The sequence below is a fragment of the Perna viridis genome, chromosome 4, assembly GCF_037379345.1.
Source record: "Perna viridis isolate PV_CMFRI_1.1 ecotype Kerala chromosome 4, ASM3737934v1, whole genome shotgun sequence".
Lineage (NCBI taxonomy): Eukaryota > Metazoa > Mollusca > Bivalvia > Mytilida > Mytilidae > Perna > Perna viridis.
The window spans coordinates 15,076,640-15,093,503 of record NC_142448.1 but is presented as its reverse complement, the minus strand read 5'-3'; the positions used below and the strand labels follow the sequence as shown (position 1 = coordinate 15,093,503).

Genomic DNA, 16,864 nt, shown 5'->3' with positions numbered 1-16,864 from the left:
GCCGAAGAATGGACAAAATTTTATGAACTTCTAAAATGATGAAAAAAAACATTATTTTGTAAATTCGTATTATCTGAACGCCGACCATTTTGGTCGTATTTACTTGCATTCAACCAATATTAACCGTAAACATTCAGCCCTTGCGTATGCGTATGTTCTGGGGCATTTAAAGGTATTCACAATTGAATGTTTTTATTATATACATAGTAGTCTCGGTCTGATAACCTTTATTACGTTTACCGGACTAAGTTTAAGTCATGTAAACAAACCAGATGTCCGACATTTTCATGTGTATTGATCGACTACACCTGTCCACGTGTATGAATTGGATGTCTTAAACTATCAAATATGAGTGACGGCGAGCCGCTGCTGATGGAAGAGAGAACGCTCCGTGTAGATTCTGCAAACTTTGTAGAGAGTAAAGTAAGACCGGTGATAGCAGAGTTTGTGGGAGTAACAATGTTTGTGTTCGTGGGTACTATGGTAGTACAGACTGGAGATATTGTAGCTATAGGTTTAGCACATGGTTTTTTTATTGCTCTACTGATAATGGGACTTGGCTGCATTAGGTAATACTATAAAGTAAATGTAGTTGGTATTAATACGAAATGACTTGTTTCCCTATTTACTCTTCTTTTAAAACATATCTGCAGATCTTAAAGTATCATTTTCTGCGTTTTAGGGGACATAACTTTAACAAGGAGTCGTCCTACAACGTCAACACAACGGAGACTTTTTTTTAAAGGTTTTCGAGTTATAAGGGACCAAAGGAGCCACATTCCTAACCAAAGCGAACAATTTTTTTTAATTTTGGTCTGATTTTAATTTTTTATAGGATTCTGTGAAAATATTATTGTTCGAGGGGTACCAATTTTCATGGTTTTCGTGGGTTTGGTAAACCATAAAATTGATTCCCAACGAACAGGAAATGTCCCATCCGTGTGTGTGATCGAGTTCTCAAATCCACGAATTCGAGAATCTGTCTTCTGGTCATTTCCCCTTAAACCACGAAAATTGGTACCCACGAATTAAGGTACTCTCACAGTATTATAGTTTTCAAAGTTTTGCTAAAAACTGCCACAACATCGACCCAGCGTACTTGAACCAAATGAGCCACATTCCCAAAATATCTCTTTTTTACTTTTGGTTTGATTTTTTTCATGGACTCCTTATGAAAATTACGTGTTTTTTGTATCAGATTTCAGATATTTTTTTAAGCAGAACATATTTCATCCTTTATTGAATTTCAAATGTTATGCTATATTGTGTTCAAACCAGTTGTGACCATTGTGAACTTAAGTCCATATGCTTGAGTGTGTCAAAAACTTGTATTGTGTCCACACTTGCCACAAGAGAACAAAGGCCTTAAGTATCATTCTGCGTTCCATGAAGCTCTTTATATTTTGAAGAAATTGGCTTAATATCGCAAAAACATCCAGTTCTTTTTCTTTTGCCTATCAAGGGCAATAACTCTAACAAGGAGTCACCCAATGGAGACTTTTATGGGGTTTAGCGTAAAAATCATTTCATCAATCTGTAGGGTTTTATTTTGTATCTATTATGGTTTCCGAGAAAAAAAGCGTCATTTTTGTCTTTCAAGAGCAATAACTCTCCCAGGGAGACACCTACAAATTCAACCCAATTACCAAAGACAGAAAGTCTCTCTTACATTCTTGTTGGATAAGATACCCCAAGGTACATCCTTATCAACTTTCATGAAAATATGTCAAGTAGTTTCAGAGAAGGTGTTCGAAGAAAAGTTTACAGACGCCGACGACGGATGCAAAATGATGGCAATAGGTCACATAGGCTATATCCTATATACAAGGAGTTATGTAGGTTCGATATGACATATAAATGTATATTGGTTTCATCAGTCATTGATCTTGAAAAGTTTCCCCACGCCCTAAAAACAAAAAAAAACGTATGGATAAGTCAGTAATTTTTAAATTAATCGAGTGTTTGTTTGTCAAAATCGGTAAAGAATTCAAACTACATAAATAAGTTTTTCTGTATTTCTTTACTGTTCGTTGGCAAGTCAAAATAGCATTGATAGAATAAATAAAACTTAGCAATTCACAAGGGACGAAGTCAGATAAGATCACAAGGGTCATATGTAAATAATTTTATTGCAAACCAATATTTACTCTCAACTGTTTTTTTTCTATTTGTTTTTGTTTTTGTTGGAGGGGCACTTAATTGTAGTACAGACAGCTGTTTTATACGTCTATCTCTTGGTTTTATGATTGAATTAATTTTCATGAAAGTAGGATGTAATATATTTAATTATTATGTGACAATTGTTCACTGTTTTTATATCAAATTCACTCCAGTCTGGGAGTTACAGTTTGTTTTTAATTTAATTCTCTGTAGTTTTTATTTTTATCTGATGCAATCTTGAACGGTAATAATCTGTCAAGTGAAAGACTTGTTTGGAAGCTATCTAATTTTATTTACTAATTGTTAAAGACAGAGATTTTGAAGAGATAATTTGGTGGTCATTTTACCAAAACTTTAACAGTTATTGTTATCTAGAATTTTAATTCGTTGTTTTTATATCTTATTAATGCATCGATAAACACTCAAAACTATATCTATATCTATCTATTTGTACTCAGATATCTTTATTAATAAACATAAACCTTGTACATCGTAACTTTTCCCGGGCTTTGGTTTAAAAAAGCACAATTTCCGAACGGTACATTCTTTCATCAATTTTGATATCACTTTTACAGTGACTTTCCTACAACCATGACAATCTCCCGAACAATACAAAGGACTGACAAAGCTATTGGGACATTTAAACTGACCAGTTGCTATTGTAAGAGTTGATGAATGAGTAGCCACTCACCCATGAAAATTTACCTGGTCAGGTGTAAGGCAACCAATACTGGCTATGTTTCACATCATATGGAATTTTCTCAGCTTGTGAATATTACTTTTGAACAACTTTATTCAGAAAAACACTCAGCCGTAGTTCATGCTACGGAACAGGAGCGAATATATATATACAGTTTAACGAAATATAAACGAAATGAGTAGACAACAGACAATATTTTAAATACACAAAAACAAAATACACTAATTCATTGTCACACTCATACTCACAATGTGTTTTGTGGGAATTTAATGTATTTTTTTTACATCATTGTTTTTTTTTAACTTGCTGTTTTTTTTTTGTACTTATTAACACAGGAAAAGTACTAATGTGGAAAACTATTGTTCGTGTATATTGTTTAATTTTTTTCCAAGAAAAAAAGCTTTAAACCCAAAGGTCCCCAAGTGGATAGCAAATAAGAAATGGCAAAGTAAAGTAAAATAGTAACACTTTCATGGAACGAACAATAACTTGAAGTTACAATGTTATACTACAATTTATTTGTTTGTCCCATCTCAAAGCTGAATCCATTGAATACTGTTGTTTATATATAAACGTTGAAATATACTCCGTCAAAGTATCTACTCTAAACAATAGTTTGGATTCTTATAAATTTCTTGCACATATTTAAAATATACATGTACAATAAGTATATATATATAGTTCTGATGAAATTTAATGCACTTCAGCCATAAGTATAATTCCAATAAAATCATTTTCACATAAAACACTCAAATCAGAGCTGTAAATCATTGCACTTAATTCAGAACAACAATTACAATGAAAATGAAACTAAGAAATATTCTCCATAAAATTCTAGTTACATGTATATCATTGCACGTAATCCCAAACTGTACTTCCAATGAAAAAAAAAACAATTTATCCAAATCTTTAATTTAAAAATAACCATTGCACTAGATCCCAAACTACATTTTACGGCCATGAAAAATATTGCACTTTAAAAAAATGCACTAAATCCCAAACTATTACATTTGAATGAAAATCATTGTACTTTAATGATCCACAAAAGTTCCACAAAACAGCATTTAAATCCAAAGCTATACATTCAATGAACTGCACTTAATCCAAAGAAGTTTCAATGTAAATAACACTTATACCAAATCTTAAATTTCATTGAAAATCATTGCACTTATAATCCCAAATCATAATTTCAATCAAACTCAATGCACTAAATCCCAAACTATAACACAAATGATAGTTATTATTAACATGAAACTTAATTCCGAACTATGAAAACCAGTGAAGTAAATCCGGAACATCATAATTCCAATGGAAATCCTTCACAATTAATAAAGCACTTAATTCACTTTTAAGCTTACTCATACTCAAAATTGAATAAAATAAACTCATAGCACTATTTCAAAAATTGTTATTCACATGAACCTCAAACTGTTTGCATTTTGCATAACACTTGTTCCTTAACTACAGTATGAATCATATACTTTCCATTAAAAGGGCACATTGGTAGGCCTATTCCAGTTTCATGAAGGAGGGAATAAATACTGATTGAGGTCTCATTTTTATAATAATATTTAAGACTTCTGTGCAATGTAGTTAAAAGATAAAATAAGTACTTTATTATACTATTCTAAATCATGGTTTTCAACCTTGTCAACAAAATACAAAACAAAATATAATTTATTAAATCTGAACTCCCCTCACCAATGATAAATAGAATAACCCAGGTAGCTGCTTATGCATGTTGTTTTGGGGCCAGCTGCAGCCTGTCCAGTGGTGTGATGTTTCCTCTTCATTCATTGAAGACCAATGAACATTTTTCACTCCGCGGTGAGGTGGTTGTCTCTTTGACTGTTCAGCATAGTCATTCCTCTATATAAAGAAATAATCCTCATTTTCTGATTGTTTTTTTATTGTGGTATTAGGTATCAACATAGTCTTCAATGAATATCAGATATCATTCATAACAACCGGTGTTGGTTACTTCCATCACAACTTGTTTTATAATCAAATAATATTTTGACTACTAAGAAATACCATTGACTTTGTATATTAAGTATAAAAGGAAATACTAAAAAAACAAAGACCAAAAGAACAGAAGGTCAGAAGATGTTTTACGAACTCAAAGAATTGATTTCGGGATATGTACAGTATTTTTTTTCAAAATTTTACTTTTATAAGTTTTGTGCTATCCTCTTTTGGTCTCTCTACCAAGATTGATGATTGTGATTTACCGTCTATGTGCTGGATTCCTAAACTCCACAAGAATCCATACAAAAAACGTTACATAGCTGGATCTGTAAAATGTACCACCAAACCTCTTGCAAAACTTTTAACTTCTATGCTCACAGCTGTCAAAGAGGGTCTGCAGTCCTACCACAAAACTTGCTACTCCTGTAGTGGTATTAATTCAATGTGAATCCTGAAAAATTCGAAAGGTCTTGGAGACAATTAGTTCAAGGCTATCATCAGAATATAATAGCGTTAAAACCTATGATTTTTCAACACTGTTTACTTCTATTCCCCATACTCAGTTAAAGTCCCGACTTATTACACATCGTTGTTTTTTTCCAAAAAAATGATATATCTAGATACAAATATATAGTTCTTGGTAGAGATTCCTCATACTTTGTAAGAAATAATTCCAAATCGTGTACTAAATACACAAAGGGAGATGTTTACGAAATGCTGCAATTTTTTATCGACAACATATTTGTCCATATTTGTGGTGGACGCGTTATTCAACAAACGGTGGGCATTCCAATGGGAACAAATTGTGCTCCTCTACTTGCTGACCTATTCCTTTACTCTTATGAGGCTAACTTTATAGCTGATCTGATCAGGAAGAAAGAATATCCTTTGGCTAGATCCTTTAATCTCAGTTTCCGCTATATAGATGATGTATTATCTTTAAACAATCCTAATTTCGGGGATTTGATACATGGCATCTACCACAAAGAACTTTATCCTATAAAGGATACTACATACACTGTGAAATCAGCCTCATATCTTGACACTTAGAAATCAATGGTAAAGGAAAACTACGACAAACGTGATGACTTCATTCAGAATTGTCAACTTTCCTTTTCATCTGTGGCAACTTCCCTTCAGCACCTGCGTATGGAGTGTTCATATCACAACTCATACGTTATGCCAGACCTTGCCGAAACTACGCAAACTTTTTGTACCGTGCTAGAATTCTAACAAATATGCTTCTGGAACAGGGTTATGTTCCTTCAAGATTGAAGTAATCACTACAGAAGTTTTATGGTCGTCGTCATGAACTCGTGGATCGTTATGGTGTATCCATCAGCGCCATGAAAACTAATTTATTCAACGTTGTCATAGTTTTCTTTTCCTCGTTTGTCTACCCCGGACTTGACTCTTTATGAGCAACTCGGCGGGTGTTTCTAGAAAAGCAGAGGACGCTTACCCTACCGGTGCATCTGGTCCATGCTCCCAGTTTTTAGTGGAGTCCGAGTTGCTCATTTGTTTTTGTTACTTTGTATGTATGATTTTAGTTACTTTATGTTCTTTGTTGTGCATGTCTATTTTCCATATCTGGTCGTTGTCCCTGGATTGCATTCTTTTGATTACCGCTATAACCTTGGTTCTCTTGATTATTCTTTCAATTATTTTTCAAGTCGATTAAGTTCTATATAATGATATCGCTGTCAGGATGACTTGCAGTAAACAACTCACATGGTGTATAAGTCGAATGACCTGATACCATTTTAAGGGGTCAGGTGTAATCGTTTAACAAATATTATACCTATACATGTAATTGCGTCACATGATCAGTGATGGTAATATTTAATCTGTGTTAACAAGAAATCCTTAAACTACTTATAATCATGAGCGAAAATGAACCTCTTATTGAATCGCGTGTGCACAAGAGAACCGAAGAAGTCGACCAAATGGAGACACTTATTCGTCCTGTGATTGCCGAGTTTATTGGCGTTACAGTTTTTGTATTTGTTGGAACACTTGTGGTGCAGACAGGTGATATTGTAGGCATCGGACTGGCTCATGGCTTTATGATTGCATTGCTTATCATGGGACTAGGAAATATTAGGTAAGGAGTCGAAAGTTTTATGGAATAGAATTAATGGTTAATACAGACAATGTGGAACTATTCATTGATATTACTTCATTTGTTTCATGTATAATGTTTGTGTTTTTTTTTTATTGTAAAATAAAATGATTTTTTTGTATTGTAACATAAGCCTGTAATCTAACTAATTTCTTACTTGCTTCGGTTACTGATTTGTACGACATAAAAGTACCTCCTTAAAAATGAGTTTAATTAGCTTTTGAGATCGAATACATATGCTTAATACATATATTCCAGGAAGATAACACTAATCCTACCAACCGCTTGTATACACAGAACGTGTTGCTTTCTATACGTTATACACACCGTTATTGGGTATGACATTTGATTAAGAGGGGCTGACAATTCCTCAAAATTATACTTTCTTATTTCTAAAGTAAAAAAAATTGTTTCATTATTTTTTTTTTTATAGACAATTTTTTTTTTCATAATTTCCCTTTTTCCCACCTCCAAAATCAAGTTGTCATGCCGCAAGTCTTTACTTCAGAGACCAACTTCATTTACGATATTCATATTTTACCGGACCATAGTTTTTTTCCCTAAGGTTAGGGCTTTGAGTTATCTGATTTTTTATTCCAATTTCTAAATAAAACACAGATAATCAATTTGATTAACATGGCTATATGCCATCACACATATGGATGGATCTTGTCCTTGAAATACATACCATTCATTATTATAAAACAACCTAAACTTTTGGTTTATAACGATGCTGCACAATAACATCAATGATATATACTGAATATTACAAGTCAAAATCTGTATCATGTGCTATGTCAACCCAAAACTCCTAAACATCCCAAGGGCCATCGGTCCGAGGGGGGATATAGGTCGAGGTTAGATACGACTTGTGATACAGATTTTGACGTGTCATGTTCGTTACATCATATATTTTAAAACTATATTCCAAGTATGTAACGAGTAGGGGTGCGATATAGGTCTAGGAGTGTGATATAGGGTATGCGATATAGTTGAAATGATATAGGGTTTAAACAATCAATTATAATGAACACACAAGAGACGTATATTTCTATTTAGATGTATGATAAAAGTTACTATTCCCTGAACCAAGCAGCATCTTAACATTTGTATACATATACACTTAGTTCATAACGATTTAGTCAGCATCATATGACTGCCTTTTACATTTATGTAAAAGCATGTCAGTCAACAGATCTGATAGTTCGTTTCTGCCAGTTTCTCACATGAAAACGTGTCTGCCAACTCGCCTGACGTTCATTTCTGTCGGCGTGTTAACCGAAAGCTAGATCTGATTGTTCATTTCTGTCAGTTTTTTCTCTTAAAGCGTGTCAGCCGACAGATCTGATAGTTCATTTCTGTCAGTTTTCCCCAATAGAAACAGTCTACCAACTCGTCCGACGTTCATTTCTGTCAGTTTTACACATGAAAACAGTCGGCCAATTCGCCTTACGTTTATTTCTTTCAGTTTTATCATAAACGTGTGTATGCCAACTCGTTTAACAGCTAATTTGTTAGTTTCCTATTTTGAGTAGCATATCTACTCCATCATCCATGAAATATATCTAGATAAATAGTTCTTACTGATCGAAACTCCTGAAGTTGAATTGAATGCTGTACGAAATTCACGAACAACATTATTTTAAATATTGCCTGTTCAATCAACAAACAAAAAAGTTTAAGTAACAGAAAATCTCATTTGTTGTTTTCAATAATCTATTTCATTAGTGCTTTGTTATAATTTTCGTGTTATGCCTCTTTTTCTCTGTTTCAATCATGGACTTCGCATTCGTCTTATTTAGTACTATGATATGATGTCCAACTTTCTTATCTTGCTATTCAAAGGTAAATTTGCAAATCTCTTATTTTTCAGTGGTGGACACTTTAATCCAGCTGTTACGTTAGGGGTCATGCTAAATGGAGGGATAACAATCAGTTTGGGCGTTATGTATGTCATTAGTCAACTACTTGGTGGTATGCTTGGAGCCGCATTTACAAGGGTAAGTTTGACCTTTTTCTTGCTTGTTTTCTAGGTGCACCATTCGTTAGGTTAGCATTATGTGTTTTACTTCCTAGTTACAAGATCATATAGTTTGTATAGCAATAGCTAAGGTTTGTGTTTTCTTAGTCAACTTTTTGATGACATGCCCAAAGTAGCGTTCTCTATATAAAATTTCTCTCTATCAAAAATAATCGCCTGATCACATAAATATATACTATATTATAAAGTATATAAAGCCAATAGTGCCACATACGATACGCATATGTTGTTCGACTCATATGAAAGTGGCGGGTCCAGGAGGGGTGCAGGGGATTGGCATTCCACCTTTTTGTTTTGAAAAATTGTCATTTTCATGTTTTCATGTGTAAAATTGACACAATATGGCAAATTATGTGCTAGCATCCCCTCTCGACTTTTCAAAGGGTTTGGATCCGGCCCTGTATGATAACCATATGATCATAAGTAAATATTGGCTTGGCTTGCTAATATATACTAATGGAAAAAATAAACTGCATTAAATTTAATAGCAACAAAACTTCAAATGCAGATAAAAACTTACTAATTGCAGATATTCTCTTGAATTTTACACAATGCTGAGGTAATATTGTATGTCGTTTTTCCGCAAATATTGAAAACTGTGAATTGCACTATCGGAGACAAAAAGAAACACTTTTTAAAGTATACTTTATTGTAAAACTCTTTGTGTAAACTCTCCACAAAATGATGATCAAATGTTTTTGTCTAAATTCCTAATCAATATCCGATATATAACTTTCAAGGTCAGATTCTTCTTTTTTTCTAAGGATTTTTTTTCATGAAATCTTGAATAGGCATGTCTAGGAAGTGAGAATAAGGCATAAGTGTGTTGAAATATTCAAAGAAAAACTATTCGACTTGAAATGAGGTGTGCAAAGTTTAAAAAAAATGATAATCATTTGTTATCTGAAACATGTTAATCATATCACAATTGACTCAATAATCATATGTTGCAAATTGTATGATTATCGTGTGTGACACTGTTTGATTCTCATGTGTGTCACCGTTTAATTCTCATGTGTAAAACTGTTTAAATCTCATGTGTGTCATTGTTTGATTCTCATGTGTGATACTGTTTGATTCTAATATGTGTCATCGTTTGATTCTCATGTGAGACACTTTGATTCTCATTTGTGACACTTTAATTATCATGTGTAACACTTTAATTTTCATGTGTGACACTGTTTAATTCTCTTGTGTGTCATCGTTTGATTCTCATGTGTGACTGTTTGATTCTCATATGTGACACTTTAATTCTCATGTGTAACACTATTTAATTCTCATGTGTGATACTGTTTAATTCTCATGTTTGCTGTGTATATAACTCGAAGATCTTACGTAAAGTGAACTGTAAAATGATTGAATTATCCCATGGATGTAAAAAAAAATATATGCTTAATAAGACTTCGTTCTTATAAGCTCTTGGTATATTAAATAATTGATATCAGTGGAAATCCTGGTGGGACGTATATAATGAAACGAAATATTTAAAATGCGGATATATGAACAATATCACGAAATGACAAATAGCATACATTAATATCTAAAATAAAACATGAAGAAACCAGAAAACTCATTCACCTTTAAAAACAAAGGCGTGGACTTGTGGACACCCATCTAGTAATTCATGTGACGTTCAGTGGGAATTTGAAAAAAGGGAGTATACACAATGAAATATTTATATTAAACATTTAAGTATTGTTTACGACTTCCGCTGATACTTAATATAATTATGTTCATGTCATATTTCAGGCCGTTCTTCCATCTGCTGTTTACAAGGAGATTTCAGGAGGAGCCCACACGCTTTCAAATGACGTTGAACCTGGTTGGGCTATTTTATGTGAATCTGTTCTAACTTTCGTTTTAGTTTTTACTGTTTTAATGAACGCTCTGGATAAGCGGAATAAAGACTCTGTGTTAACACCTTTTGCCATTGGCTTGGCTGTAGCTGTTGATATATTGGGCGGGTAGGTGACAAAAATCCTGTTAGATTGGCAATACCCACAGGGTTTTTTATTAGTTGCGGCTGATGTGTAAATGTATATATGTATAAGATCGGCAACTGTTGCTCGTGCATAATTTGATATCGACGCTAAGTCTGTATGTAGTGATTGTGGTGTCCGTCTGCACCCTTTTTCCATAGAGTTTTCTCATCAACTACTTATCAAAGCCACTTGATATTTTAACATAATCTTTGTATAGGTGTAGACGTACTATATTGTGTGGTTTAATTTCAGACTGACGTGACATCAACTTCATGTTTCGTGAGCTTCTGTGCTAGGGAGCGGGGTCTTCATTAGTGGGGTGTAACCCCCCCTTGAGTCCAGTATACGCTCTAAAAATGATGGCGAGTCCAGCATACAGCTGATATTGTGGACAGAATCCAGCGTATAATTCACAACTCTGCGTCCCGAGTCCAATCTCTTGCGTCTGGTACTCGTATGCGGGAGTATAGCGTACGCTTTAAATCGAAAAGCGGTGCTACAACCTAATTAGCGAGTTTCACTCAAACCTCACAGTTTTTTAAGTTTACATACTGCATTGATAGGTGTTCGTGTTGATACATTAAATCGGAATGACGGTCGTTTACTCCGACTTAAACACAAAGTGATAAAAAATGGTTTATCTTGATACAGTTAATGTGTAATATCCATGCAGCACGAATATGCTAAAAGTAATGATCTCTACATATATTTACCACCGTATCCATTCTTTTGTTCCAAGAATAATCAAGGGAACCAAGGTTATAGCGGTAATCAAAAGAATGCAATTCAGGGACAAAAACACGACATGGAAAACAGACATACACAACAAAGAACATACAGTAACTAAAATCATACATACAAAGTAACAAAGCAAATGAGCAACTCGGACTCCACTATAAACTGGGAGCATGGACCAGGTGGAAGAATTTAGGTCATTTCAGTGTCATGAGTCCCGACTCCGAGTTCATTTTATTAAGTCCATGTTATTGTCGTCCCCTAACCAATCAAACGACTGCTGTTCTGAACCGAGTTTTGACATCTATCTTTGATCAAATGCCAAATATGTCTCATTTATTTTAGTACAATATGTTTATCTTTTTTTTATTTTCAGTGGGGAAACAACTGGAGCTTCAATGAATCCAGCCCGTAGTTTCGGACCAGCTGTAGCGTTCTCTGTCTTCAACACTTCAGTTTGGGACCATCACTATGTTTACTGGTTAGGACCATTTGCGGGGGCAGTTTTTGCTGCAATTATTTACAGGTATAAAACAAATAAAATTTCATTTCAAGAATGACATGATTTAAACAATCCTAGTTTCGGGGCTTTTGTACTTCACATTCACCCCAAAAGAACTTGACACAACTGACACTATGAATCCAGCCTGATATTTGACCTTCTCTGGCAAGCCAAAGTGGACAAAAATGATTATTTTCTAATATTAAAAAATGATTTTATAATACTGCAAATTCATTTTCTAATATTACAATTAGATTTCTTATATCACAAAAGAAAACTTTTTTTAATATTAGAAAATCATTTTTTAATATTAAAAATTCAATTGAATTTCTAATATTAAAAAACGATTTTCTAATATTAAAAAAATCAATTGAATTTTTAATCTTAAAAAATGATTATTTAATATTAAAAAGAAATTGATTTTCTAATATTATAAAATGGGTTTGTTGTATTTGTATTACCACGTTTTAATATTAGAAAATCATTTTGTAATATTAAAAAAATGTGCCTGATTTTGCAATATTGCAAAGGGACTTTTCATTTTCTAATATTACAAATTCAATTTGTAATATTACAAAATGTGTGGTGTTTTGTAATATTACTAAATCAGGAATTTGTAATATTAGAAAATGAATTTTTCATATTAGAAAATGAATTTTTAATATTACAAAATGAATTTCTTATATTAAAAAATATGTTCTGATATTAAAAAATGATTTTGTAATATTAGAAAGTATGTTTTCTAATATTACAAAATAAGTGATTTTAATATTAAAAAATAATTTTTCAATATTACAAATTAGATTTCTAATATCACAAAACACTTTTTTAAATATTAAAAATCTATTGAATTTCTAATATTAGAAAACGACTTTTTAATATTAGAAATTGATTTTGTAATATTAAAAAATGTGACTGATTTTGCAATATTATTGCAAATTGATTCTTTAATATTACAAATTAATTTTCTAATATTACAAATTCAATTTGTAATATTACAATATGTGCGATGTTTTATAATATTAATAAATCAGGAATTTGTAATATTAGAAAATGAATTTTTAACATTACAAAATGAATTTCTAATATTAAAAAATCTTTTTCTAATATTAAAAAAAAATATGATTTTTTAATATTAAAAATTCATTTTCTAATATTACAAAATATTGATTTTAGTCCACTTTGGCTTGCCATAACCTTCTCTTAAGAGATCGAAGGGAATACTCATGGTTATGTTGCTACAAGATTAAAGTCATCACAACTTTTATGGTCGCCGTTATGAACTCCTGGGTCGTAATGGTCTGCACCATGAGAACCAATTTGTCCACCATGTCATAGTTTTCTTTTCCTCTTTCCTCTACTTATGAGGAATTCGGCCGGTGTTTCTAGAAAAGCAGAGGAGAGGACGCTTTTGTATTTATGTGTATCATTTTGGTTATTTCTTGTTCTTTGTTGTGTGTGGATATTTCCCTGTCTAGTCTTTATACTTTATATGTATATTCTCTAGATTACCGTTCGAATTTTTGTTCCATTGATTACTATTTCGCTAGTGTTCATTATTCCTGTTTTGTAAAACCGGTATTAAAACGTACTTGACATGGCCAAGGCATAGCATCAGTCGCCTGGGAATGGAACGCCAAAACTGTCTGATGAAATACACATTTGTTATCGTGTTGTCAATTTTATATTACTTGCTGTGGTTTTATAATTACATGTAGTCATTTTGTATTTACGTTATCTAGGAACATCTTTACATTATGTCGTTTTGTCTTTACATTCTGCCATTTCGACTTTACGTTCTGTAATTTTATCTTTACGTTATGTCGTTTTTTGATAACATTATGTCAACATACATTTACGTTATGTGGATTTATCTTTACGTGCAATGGTTTTCTTATAACATGAGGTCGTTTCATCTTTACGTTATGATGATCGCTAAATACATTATGTGCATTTTCTTTTCTTTACGTCCCCGTGCAGGCCCGGGTGTTAAAAGAATAGGCCTGCAGCAGCGCTAAGCTTGTCGTAAAAGGCGACTAAATAGTGATCAGAACCCTAGCCGGGGGCTAGGGCGCTCTGCCCACAGAGCAACTGGGATGTGTGCCCCGGGTGGTGGAATGGGGTACCCCTGGCGTGTTACATGCTGGGGTTGTCAGGCTATAATACGGAAAACCTGACCGCAAACCATAGTGGTGCACCGTGTTGGGAAAGATGCCACGTTCCTTGCACGTTAAAGAACCCTACTGTGGTATTCTCCCTGAGTAGGAACCATAGGGCTCCGCCACAGGAGGCTAAATTGCCCGACCCTACCCACCTCTCCCTATTTCCAGTGGCAATCAAAATTTGTCGACCCCATTGTCCTTGTGTCTATCCCTTTTTCATTTTATCATCATTTCATGTTCCTTTTATCATCAATTTCATGTTCATCGTCTGAATATAGCTGAAATATTGCTGCTCGGACGTTAAACCCCAACAAACAAACAAACAAACTTTTCTTTACGTGATGTGGACAAAAATTTCATGATGACGTGTGACCCCGGAACTTTTCGATCCGGTGTAAACTTCAAATCAGTCCGTAAAAGGCAAAATAGACGTCAAAACGCCGATTAGAAAAATGCTGAACGAAATACACTTAGGTAGTCTATCCAGTCACCCTAGAGTATTTATTCTATAATAAAAAAATAGCTTATTTGTTATTTACGTTCAATATCATCACAAATGATACACCTGGGACTCTGTTGATGACTTGTGGCGATTTTCGTAGTCAGAATATATTTTTTTAATTTCAAAAACATGGGAATTTCGACTCCCGCGAAAATTTGCATAAATTCGACAAATGCGTATCCCATCAGACAGTTTATGCGTTCCATAGAATATCACATAAATTTGTGGTATTAATAATGACACAACATTTGAGGAAAATTATTCATTTCTTATTAGAATGAAGAAACATGACTTAAAAGTATCACGTTTTTCTTCACTAGTAAGTTTCTGGTATTTTGGATTAAATAGCTAAAAACGTAGTCAAGTACACGTATAAAAATGTATCTTTATTGACTTGAGAACAAATTAACTGTTTAACTTAATTTTACGCAACTTACTGAGACCATGTTTTTTAGCTATTTTGCGGATTGTATTTACTCCATAACTTAAATCCATGATGATATTTCCAGAAAAAAAAACGTATCTTAAAGATGGAGAATTACTATTTTCATTGTATTCAAAGGGTGATAAACAATTCATCTGAATGAGATTAACTCGATATGGGAAAACAGTGGCGGATCCAGGGGGTGATTAATTGGGTTGGCACCCCCTTTTTATTGGAAAATATGTCATTTTCATTTGAAAACTTGACAAATAAAGAGCTCCACTTTAAGCGCATGATACGCCCGTTGCCCTTTTAACCTGTCCTTATGCTTTTAATGAGTTTATATGATCAACTAGAAATACTGTGAGCCCTTTCAAACAATGAACAATTCACCAAAATTTCGTAAAAGTTAGTGAAAGTGTTTTGAGTTATTGTGCGAAAACTTGAAAATCCCCCTTTTTTAAGTATAAAAATTTATAACACGGAAACGAAAAATCTGAAATTTATTAAACTCGAAAGGGAGCTTTTACGTCAATAGATATGAACAATTCGTCAAAGTTTCATATAAGTTGGTGAAAGTGTTTTTGAGTTATTGCCCGAAGTATTGATGACGGACGGACGGACAACGGTATAAAAATGGCAAACATTGTCTCAGTACTCCCCTTTTCTGAGGAACCTCGGTGGCACCTCCTCTTTTCAAAGTGTCTGGATCCGGCACTTGGAAAATATCAAACTGATGGATTGAATATGTAGATTTTGGTTCGTCTCTGTCTGCTAACCGAATGCTTTGGAGTTTTCATATCACAAAGCCTATTGCGTTTGGAGTTTTCATATGAATCACAGCTTGCTGAAACTACGCAGACTTTTTGTACCGTGCTGGACTTCTTTGACATGAGTAATAAGTAATTACAACCTGTTTATTAAAATTTTGTATGGTTTCAGGTTTCTGTTTAACAAGAGATGACCCTACCCTCTGCAGCTTCAGGAACATGCATAATTATTAGTTGACGGGAGATTACATTTTAATGTAAGGCAGCTGTAGGAGACCACAGGTTACTGATTGATATGATGTTTTGTTTTTTGGTCATCGAACTATCTAGATATTTAAAAATTAAGAAATGTTTTTAAGTTTTAACAGATTAAATGAAATACCTGATTTGTGGCTGTTTACTCTTATAAACCATGCTAATTTGAATAACCTTTGTCTATCAAGATAAGACAGGTTTTTCCACTATTAAATTTACAATTGATTCAAATCCAGTATCATGAATTGATTCATTAACAAAAGGTTACATTTGTATTTAGTTTCGGATTATTTGAATCGGAAAGTGTGGACAATTGAATATTTTTTTCATTCAGTTATCCTTGGAGTATTATTTGACCTACATGTTAATGAGGTATATTATTACATTTGGAACTTCAGTGTATTTGTAAGTTGATAGTATTTGCTTGATCATAATATATCTTTATGAAGTAAGAAAGCAAATATTGGAGAAAACAGATATATTTTTACCAATCCAAAACAGAGCAATTAATGTATAGCAATGACATAACCAGATTAATATG

The 16,864-nt window shown here is 33.2% G+C and overlaps 1 protein-coding gene across 2 annotated transcripts; it reads left to right on the top strand.

Moving 5' to 3' along the window:
- The first annotated feature begins 239 nt into the window (after positions 1-239).
- On the top strand, positions 240-16,454 carry LOC148619025 (aquaporin-8-like). Of its 2 annotated transcripts, none has more exons than XM_088578508.1 (5): positions 240-569; positions 8,824-8,950; positions 10,741-10,955; positions 12,085-12,234; positions 16,241-16,454. In XM_088578508.1, exons 1-5 carry the CDS (start codon positions 349-351, stop codon positions 16,260-16,262), a joined length of 735 nt encoding a protein of 244 aa, XP_088434634.1. In that variant the 5' UTR covers positions 240-348; the 3' UTR covers positions 16,263-16,454. The 2 variants fall into 2 exon arrangements, with proteins under 2 accessions (XP_088434634.1, XP_088434632.1); XM_088578506.1 differs by lacking the exon at positions 240-569 and adding an exon at positions 6,379-6,932.
- The last annotated feature ends 410 nt before the right edge of the window (positions 16,455-16,864 follow it).

Bases quoted from the DNA above. Each gene is read 5' to 3' on its own strand.
- LOC148619025 (XM_088578508.1), top strand. From the start codon at position 349: ATGAGTGACGGCGAGCCGCTGCTGATGGAAGAGAGAACGCTCCGTGTA. The intron at 8,951-10,740 runs GTAAGTTTGACC...GTCATATTTCAG, and splicing joins TTGGAGCCGCATTTACAAGG to GCCGTTCTTCCATCTGCTGT. The intron at 12,235-16,240 runs GTATAAAACAAA...GTATGGTTTCAG, and splicing joins TTTGCTGCAATTATTTACAG to GTTTCTGTTTAACAAGAGAT.